This window comes from Alosa sapidissima, chromosome 5 (genome assembly GCF_018492685.1).
Source record: "Alosa sapidissima isolate fAloSap1 chromosome 5, fAloSap1.pri, whole genome shotgun sequence".
Lineage (NCBI taxonomy): Eukaryota > Metazoa > Chordata > Actinopteri > Clupeiformes > Clupeidae > Alosa > Alosa sapidissima.
This window is the reverse complement of record NC_055961.1, coordinates 3,995,250-4,005,249: the sequence shown is the minus strand read 5'-3', so window position 1 is coordinate 4,005,249 and position 10,000 is coordinate 3,995,250. Positions and strand designations below refer to the sequence as shown.

General features: G+C 46.7%; 1 protein-coding gene across 2 annotated transcripts in view; it reads left to right on the top strand.

Annotated features, from left to right (window-relative positions):
• Positions 1-10,000, top strand: part of sgcd (sarcoglycan, delta (dystrophin-associated glycoprotein)) — a 238,906-nt gene that overhangs the window by 178,539 nt on the left and 50,367 nt on the right. For both annotated transcript variants that reach the window (XM_042092887.1, XM_042092888.1), the window contains exons 4-5: positions 2,830-2,917; positions 4,670-4,789. In XM_042092887.1, the coding sequence (XP_041948821.1) occupies positions 2,830-2,917; positions 4,670-4,789 (208 nt within the window). The remainder of the gene's footprint in view (positions 1-2,829; positions 2,918-4,669; positions 4,790-10,000) is intronic.

The window sequence follows — 10,000 nt, the reverse complement described above, 5'->3', positions numbered from 1 at the left end:
CATATGCAGTATCTAAGTTGAGCAACTTGTGCATATACTGTACAGTATCTAAGTTGAGCAACTTGTGCATATACAGTATCTAAGTTGAGCAACTTGTGCATATACTGTACAGTATCTAAGTTGAGCAACTTGTGCATATGCAGTATCTAAGTTGAGCAACTTGTGCATATGCAGTATCTAAGTTGACTTTGGAAGTCAATGCAAATCTCCAGTCAGGGTGCCACTACAAGTGTTGGACCCTAGTATGAAAGAATACCCCCCGCTCCTAACACACACACACACACACACACACACACACACACACACACACACACACACACACACACACACACACACAATCAATACAGGACCATGTTACCTAGCTTTCCCTCATTTTATCCCTGCACTGCTACAGTCAGTGGTGTAGTCTAGTTAGCTGTACGGACACAAAGACACTAGTGACATTGGGTTCTGCTTTTTTGTCTTGGTGAAGGCATACTGTACTGTACATGCAGTAGGCAAACAGGAATCAATAAGCTCAATGCAAACAGGAATCAATAAGCTCAGTGCAAAATTACAAATGCTGAAAGGCTGAGTAGTTCCTGAGGCAGCAGCCATGCTAGTACAGTATGACCCCAATATATGCACTCCGCTCCACAGAGAAGAGCCCAGAAAAGACCACATCCAGTCCAGTATAAGAAAGAGAATCTAGGAATACCTCCAAGTACCTGGAGCTGAACTGCAGGCTTGCCCAAAGCACACACTGCGTGATGAACGCTCAAGAACCCAAAGCACACTCCGCCTAATGAGCGCCTGACATCCGTTTTTCTTTGACAGTGACACATGCTTGGATTTGTCTTCAAACTAATCCCTGGTATTCACAGTGCTTTTAAGATAAAGTTCAGGGCCAGGAATCCTTTATTAAATACAGCAATAAGTTTTGCTCTCCATAAGCGATGTTATCAGCCGTGCTTATACCACAACACAATAGCCAGGCTGCGCTATCTTTAATTAAGAAGCTAACTTGGGCAGGGCAGATTACTGCAGCAAATGAAGACACGCTGTTGGTGCCAGTCATTATGTGAATTTGGGAATTACTCTCACAAACAGAGAGAGAGAGAGAGAGAGAGAGAGAGAGAAAGAAGCAAACTTTCAGTCAACAGCCTCATATCCACAGCCCAATACTACAGTATGTGTTTCTCTATGTGTTGCTCTACATCACTCCATCATGTGTCACTCCGTCATCACTCCATCATGTGTCGCTCTTCATCACTCCATCATGTGTTGCTCTACATCACTCCATCATGTGTCACTTCGTCATCACTCCATCATGTGTCACTCTACATCACTCCATCATGTGTTGCTCTACATCACTCCATCATGTGTCACTTCGTCATCACTCCATCATGTGTCACTCTACATCACTCCATCATGTGTCACTCCGTCATCACTCCATCATGTGTCGCTCTACATCACTCCATCATGTGTCACTCTACATCACTCCATCATGTGTCATCATTTCTCAATGTGTCACTCTTCATCATTATTTCTCAACATGTTGCTCTACATCACTCCATTATTTCTCAATGTGTCGCTCGCTCTACACCACTCCATCATGTGTCACTCCATCATCACTCCATCATGTGTCACTCTACACCACTCCATCAGGGCCTCTGGTGTGCTGCTGTGCCACATACTCACCGCATACATCACAAGGCCACAGCGCTGACCACAACACAGCTGAGCTCACAGCACTGTGTACCATATGGCCCCATATAGCCCCATATAGCCCCATCAGACCCCCATATAGCCCCATCAGACCCCCATATAGCCCCATCAGACCCCCATATAGCCCCATATAGCCCCATCAGACCCCCATATAGCCCCATCTGGCCCCCATCAGACCCCCATATAGCCCCATCAGACCCCCATATAGCCCCATCAGACCCCCATATAGCCCCATATAGCCCCATCAGACCCCCATATAGCCCCATCAGGCCCCCATCAGACCCCCATATAGCCCCATCAGACCCCCATATAGCCCCATCAGGCCCCCATCAGACCCCCATATAGCCCCATCAGACCCCCATATAGCCCCATCAGACCCCCATATAGCCCCATCAGACCCCCATATACCCCCATATAGCCCCATCAGACCCCCATATAGCCCCATCAGGCCCCCATCAGACCCCCATATAGCCCCATCAGACCCCCATATAGCCCCATCAGACCCATATAGCCCCATCAATAGCACATTGGTGGTGCTGAGGTCAGTTTAAATGAGTGGGTGGTGCTGAGGTCAGTTTAAATGAGTGGGTGGTGCTGAGGTCAGTTTAAATGAGGTGGTGCTGGGGGTGGAGGGGGGATTTACTCATGCTGGACAGAGACAGTGGGGCTTCGCAATATGGTTTAACAAATGAGTTATGCTAGCCTATTAGTAGCACAGCATTCATAACAAGCCAAGCACTAAGTGCGCTAGTAAACACAGAGTGTCCCCCAATAAAGAGCCTGCTGTTACACCTGCTGAGCAGCGCTAACCATAAATAAAGGCATTTACCGCTCTGGGTAGAAAAGCCTGATGACAGAAAAGAACAACAGTTAATGTCTGCAGCAAAATGTTTTTTTTTTTATCAGGAAAAGTGCACCTCCTCCACAGTCTAATAGGCTTTGTGATTAAGTGTCTCGTCAGTGTAATCTAGAGTCTTTCCTCAAAATGCTGTTCAAAACTACAATTATTGGACCAATGTGTTTCATTTATTATCACACGGTATACGATTCCTCCAGTAAATAAGTGTTAAATAAATAATAGCAAATAATGTGTTTTGTGTCATTTGTTTATTTCCGTTGCAGGGCACTCCACTGTTCCTGCAGTCCTCTAAAAACATATCGGTCAACATCCTCAACAACGAGAACCACCTGGTCACGCAGCTCACCGCAGGTAAGCGTCTCGGAGCTTGGTCTTCACCTGAGCGTCCATTTTGTGTCCTGCCTCTCCGCTCTCACTGAAGCCTGTCCCCAGTGGCCTCTGCTACAGTAGCCTTCAGTAGGGGGCAGCTGTGGCCTACTGGTTAGCGCTTTGGACTTGTAACCGGAGGGTTGCTGGTTCGAACCCCGACCAGTAGGCATGGCTGAAGTGCCCTTGAGCAAGGCACCTAACCCCTCACTGCTCCCCAAGCGCCGCTGTTGATGCAGGCAGCTCACTGCGCCGGGATTAGTGTGTGGTTCACCTCACTGTGTGTTCACTGTGTGCTGAGTGTGTTTTACTAATTCACGGATTGGGAAAAATGCAGAGACCAAATTTCCCTCACAGGATCAAAAGAGTATATATACTCCCTCATGCCAACTCAAGTCCACATCAACATGAGGACAAGTCAGAGGGGGGCGCCTGGACTGCCCGAACGCAGCCTTTCTGGGCCGGTTTGAGATGGCCACCAGAGAGAATCTGTCTGCTCTAATGGACTATTGTGGTCGGTCTGAATTCCCTGCTGTTTGACCAGTTTAGCGTCACCTTTTTAAATATAACGATATATCTCTATCTCTCTCTTTCTCTCATTTGTGTGTGTGTGTGTGTGTGTGTGTGTGTGTGTGTGTGTGTGGAACTGGAGGGGTCTTTTCTCCATTAATATGGCTGCCGCCGTGTATGCGGTTTCAGGTGTGCTGTTTTGAGACACATTCAGGAGATCTGAAGCTGAGAAACACGAGCCGTGTTTGTGCTCATAGTTTGTGCTCATAGTTTGTGCTATGGTCTGAAGCTGAAGACCTTATTTGGCCATGTTGCTGCATGTGTCCCTTCAAACCGTAGAAACGTCACGTATGTCCCAGAAGACATAGCAAATCAATGGCTCAAGCATGTGGATCAATTGGCGTCGTGCATTCCATGATTATCTTGTAATGTGGTTTATTGTAGTCTGTCTCCATGGTAGCGATGAGACGATGGAGACAGTAATGGCGAGATTGGCTCTCCTGTCCTCCGCTCCACGATGCTCCACGAGCCCAGCGGCACACAATCTATCTCTGCCCCGGCAACGTGATTACAGTCTTTAGCTGGAGTTATTAGTTACATTACTTATGAAATGTTAATCATTAAACAGTGTTGTAATCTGTAACTTATTGCATTTGAAAATGACCTTCTCAAAGCTGATAGACACGCCTGAGATCGCACTCCGTGAAGGGAGGACTGGACTAGGCACTGTCATCTGAGATAAAAGACCCTGGTGCTAGTGGAAACAGACAGCATCATGGGAGATGGAGTTTCTGAAGGGCAGGCTGGCGGAGACAGTGGATGTTAACTTTTCTCACTGAAACTCTCCCAATTTGAGTGATTTGATCATAAAATGAGGAACTCGCTCCTGCAAACTAGCAAGGCATGGGGAGGACAGACTGGACTCTCAGACCGAGAGGGCATGACGTGAGGTTTTGTGACGTAAGGTGACGCTCCTACTTACGTTAACAGACCGGAACGGTCCTCTTTTGCTCCAATAGAAACAAGTTAAATTGGTTAATTGCTATCTTGGTTAGTAATCAAGGGTCTTTGTCTGGACACTCTCTGTAAATTGGAGCGGATATTTCTCACTCTCCACTGAAATCAGACAGCTGAGGCATGTGTAGCCCAGTGATATTGGACATATGACATGTGTCCTGCAGAGTCCACTTAGATTTCTCAACACAAGTTGTGTGTGTGTGTTTCCAGGATCCCGTGGGGTGCAGGCGCGTGGGAAGATGCTGGAGGTGAGGTCGAGCTCAGGAAAGCTGCTGTTCTCCGCTGACGACCAGGAGGTGGTGGTGGGAGCAGAGAGATTACGGGTCATGGGTAAGATACTCTTCCTGTTACACACACACACACACGCACGCGCACGCACATGCAGAGAGATTACGGGTCATGGGTAAGATACTCTTCCTGTTACACACACACACACACACGCACGCGCACACGCAGAGAGATTACGGGTCATGGGTAAGATACTTTTTCTTTTACAGACACACACACACACACACTCAGACACGCACGCACACACACACACACACGCACACACGCACACACGCACACACACACACACACACACACACAAAACAGCTGAAGGTGGTCATTGGAGTAGAGAGAGAACGAGAGAGAGCAGTCAATAATTTGCGTGTGGTGAATTGTCCTACAGTAGATGAAAAGAGATACTGTGATTATGAAGGCTTTGCAGGCCACTGTGATTATGAAGGCTTTCCAGGCCACTGTGATTATGAAGGCTCTTCAGGCCACTGTGATTATGAAGGCTCTACAGGCCACTGTGATTATGAAGGCTTTCCAGGCCACTGTGATTATGAAGGCTTTGCAGGCCACTGTGATTATGAAGGCTTTGCAGGCCACTGTGATTATGAAGGCTTTGCAGGCCACTGTGATTATGAAGGCTTTGCAGGCCACTGTGATTATGAAGGCTTTGCAGGCCACTGTGATTATGAAGGCTTTGCAGGCCACTGTGATTATGAAGGCTTTCCAGGCCACTGTGATTATGAAGGCTCTACTGTGTCACTGTGTCACTTGTGGCAGCCTCTTCATTCACTTCCTCAGTCCTCAGTGGAACAGCAGGAGGCTGTCCTCCATTAATATCATACTACTCTCTCTCTCTATCTCTCTCTTTCTCTCATTTGTGTGTGTGTGTGTGTGTGTGTGTGTGTGTGTGGAACTGGAGGGGTCTTTTCTCCATTAATATGACTGCCGCCGTGTATGCGGTTTCAGGTGTGCTGTTTTGAGACACATTCAGGAGATCTGAAGCTGAGAAACACGAGCCGTGTTTGTGCTCATAGTTTGTGCTCATAGTTTGCGCTATGGTCTGAAGCTGAAGACCTTATTTGGCCATGTTGCTGCATGTGTCCCTTCAAACCGTAGAAACGTCACGTATGTCCCAGAAGACATAGCAAATCAATGGCTCAAGCATGTGGATCAATTGGCGTCGTGCATTCCATGATTATCTTGTAATGTGGTTTATTGTAGTCTGTCTCCATGGTAGCGATGAGACGATGGAGACAGTAATGGCGAGATTGGCTCTCCTGTCCTCCGCTCCACGATGCTCCACGAGCCCAGCGGCACACAATCTATCTCTGCCCCGGCAACGTGATTACAGTCTTTAGCTGAATAAATAATGCTTCATGCTATTGCAATATTTTCCTCGTTTTTTCTATCATTTCACCCCCCCCCCCCGCCCGACTTGTGTCTCCTGTTCACCGTGCAGCCATCTGAAATGACAGCTGAGGAAAATCAGATCTCTAATTATTGTGACAGGACTACCTTAGAGTTTAGCTTCAGAGGATCCATTTTCATAATAAATTACCTTTGAGGGGGAGATTTATTCAGATTTCAACAGGCAGCCTTGGGAGGCCTGAATATGCAGCAGGTGCCTGACTGGAAGCATTGGGTGGAGTGGGGGGTGGGGTGGTGGGTGTGGTGGGGTAGAGTGGAGGATGGTGGTGTGTGTGTGTGTGTGTGTGTGTTTGGGGTTGGAGGTGTCTGGGCATGTTGACTACTTTAGGAGGATGTTTTAAATGTCAAACCCCACCAGCCATACTCACACACACACACACACACACACACACACACACACACACACACACACACACACACACACACACACACACATGTGCACACACACAAACATGTACACACACTCACACATATGCACATGCACACCACTTCAGGCCTTTAAATCATCAAGGACACCATATGCCCACTCTAGATATGTGGATCTCAAAGAGCCATCGTGCTTGGGGACCAGTGATTCATGCAGTCAGAAGGGTTGTGTCTTCAAAAGTCTTCTCAAGACACAGGCCTGTGTGTGATCGGGTCTGGTAGGAAGGCCTTTGAGCACAACTTGTATAGGTCTATGGATCTGTGTCCAGAGAGATCAGCAGCTTGTGTATGTCTTGTGCATAGGTCTATGGGTCTTGTGCACGTCTTGTGTATAGGTCTATGGGTCTTGTGCACGTCTTGTGTATAGGTCTATGGGTCTGTGTCCAGAGACATGAACAGCTTGTTTAGTGTGTCACTGCAGTTTTGTTTTATTTTTGTTGTTTTGTTGTTGTCTTGTCCGTGTAAGTACTTTTGCTCTGCAAGTGTGGACTATTGTGTGTAGATTGATGAGGAAAAAAATAAATAGAATTCATTTTGGAGACTCCAAAAGACTCAAGAGGCAAAATCTGGAAATCTTGAAAGAGTCTGAAGCTTGAATATGTGAAAGTGCATGAGAGTGTGTTCTAGAGGCAAAGATCGCTCTAGAGGCAAAGATCGTTAGCCTGACGAGCCAGACCCACATTAAAATGTAGGGTCTGGGCACTCACCGTTTGCATTGCTCAGTCCGAGGGGCGGGATAATCGGTTGTCTTTCAAATTCCCTCTGCACGCAATAGGACAGCGCTATGAGTCCCATGCGGAGCTAGTTGGCTAGTTCAAACTTTTGCCAACTTAATAAAAGCTTAACTCGTGTCACACTGTTTGCCAACAGCAACATTCCTCTTTGCCATCAATCATTATGTTAAGCCCGCCTAATGACTCTATACACGATTTGATTGGCCTGAGTGGTGGATAGTGATGCTGGTTAACCCTCTAGGCGCCACTGTCGAGTTTACTCGACAAGATGCGGTACTGAATAAAACGGCCGATTTAGTCAAATAGGGTGTCATATTTCGTTCGACATCCACTCCACTAGGTGGCAAACATGTCATACGTCATCCCCGAGTCCGAAAAAGGTCATGGTTTAAACAAAACTTTTGAGCTACAGCGCACTGAATCAGTGTGTGCAATACCGGAGCTAGTGTGCGTGTGAGCCACTTAGTCAGAGCGATATTGTCAACGTTAGCGAGTATTTGCATTAGATTGTCGTCTAATGGCATCAAAAAAGTTTACCTGAAATGAAGTGTTGGGTCTTCTATTCGCGGACCCTGATTCTGAAGGGGAATATCTGCCTTCAGGAAATGACGGTGATTCGTTTAGTGAGGCTTCAGATGCGTCCCTGCCTTCAATGATGCAGCTGGACAAAGTGAGAGTTTACTCCATAGTTTAGCTTACACCAAGCACAAACGTTGAATCGTTTGCCCAATGTCACTGGTGGGAATAATGTTTCACGGATTCGGAGCGTTCATCAGGAAGTTAGCAGGGTGTTAGTGGTGTGGCGAACAAGGCTGGAGGTAGCCTAATAGCGCTAGCTTCTGTCTTTTGCCTCTCCACAATCGCGACGACAGTAACGTGGTGGAGCCTTTGTCTAATGCGACTGGGTATGTTAGACGAGGTCGAAGTGCTCATAGGAGAGTTAGGGGGGAACGTAGTGGCAGTGTGGGGAGTCGCAATGAGAATGACAGTAGGCCTAGTCCGAGCTGCGCAAATTCTCTCCACTCGGCGCGCGCGAGGCTGGCCATGCTGCTCGCATGGTGGAGGTGGTGACACGCTCTCTCCCTCTCCCTCTCCCCCCCACACACACACACACACACACACATTAGGTCATGCATAGTCTATCACAAGATGATGAGAATGCCGGCCCTGTATGGATAGGGAGTCATTATCTCTACAGCAAAAGGCCTGCTACATAAAAAAAAAAATGTCAGCCATTTATTAGTAATGATTTACACTGTTGATTTGCTATCTATTTACCTGATCATTTAGGACATACACTATGTGTTCCTTTTTGTGTGTTCATGTCCTTGTGATGTGTGTGTCTTTGTCAGCTAAGAAAAAAAACAACAAAAAGAAAAAAAATACTAACATTGTCTCTTGTCTTGTCTCGTCATCTCAGTCCTGATCTGTGCCTTGCCGTGGCAAATGAGCTTTTGAACTAAACAGGTCTTGTCTACTTGTGTTTGTGTGTCATCTGAATAATCTATATGTGCCCCATACATGGAATCAGAGTGCCTACTGTATGTAGTAAATGGAAAATCTCTACAGCAAAAGGCCAGTCTACCGCTACATGCATTTGGTTTGTTTCGGCCATTTATTAGTAATGATTTACACAGTTTGTTCACTACTTACTATTTACCTGAGCATTCAGTATTGTGCAATATAGCATACAGAAGATGAGGGACATTTTGGGGGGAAAGAAGTGGTGCATTTTATCATTCAAACATGCAACTTTTCATGAAAATTCTATAATCCAAGATGGCCGCCACCATATGACGTCATAATATGCAAATTAGATATAAACATTTAATCTCTACATAAACTTTGGGTCATCCTTAATATTTCTCTAATTTACAGAAAGTCTCTATCTCTTATCACTTTTAAGATATAGCCTTTTGAAATGAAGATGTCAAAATTGATTGTTTCGGAAAAAAACCTCTGGCGCCTAAAGGGTTAAGTCTCTGTGTGTGTGTGTGTGTGTGTGTGTGTGTGTGTGTGTGTGTCTGTAAGTGAGTGAGTGTGTGTGTGTGTGTGTGTCTGTAAGTGAGTGAGTGTGTGTGTGTGTGTGTGTGTGTGTGTGTGTGTGTGTGTGTGTGTGTGTGTCTGTAAGTGAGTGAGTGTGTGTGTGTGTGTGTGTGTGTGTGTGTGTGTGTGTGTGTGTGTGTGTGTGTGTGTGTGTCTGTAAGTGAGTGAGTGTGTGTGTGTGTGTGTGTGTGTGTGTGTGTGTGTGTGTGTGTGTCTTTCTGTGTGTGTGTGTGTGTGTGTGTGTGTGTGTGTGTGTGTGTGTGTGTGTGTGGGTCTCTGTGTGTGTGTGTGTGTGTGTGTGTCTGTCTGTGTGTGTGTGTGTGTGTGTGTGGGTCTCTGTGTGTGTGTGTGTGTGTGTGTCTGTCTGTGTGTGTGTGTGTGTGGGTCTCTGTGTGTGTGTGTGTGTGTGTGTGTGTGTGTGTGTGTGTGTGTGTGTGTGTGTGTGTAAGTGAGTGTGTGTGTGTGTGTGTGTACACAGCAAAACAATGGGAGGAAATCAAATTAATTTGGCGCAACAGCCGTGATACAATGAGCCGTGGCCTCGGTCGTAATTACCGCGGCGACGAGCGCAGGAGGTGAGCCCAGCTTAGCCCACGCCCGTCTGGTCTGCCGCAGACCAATAAAAAGT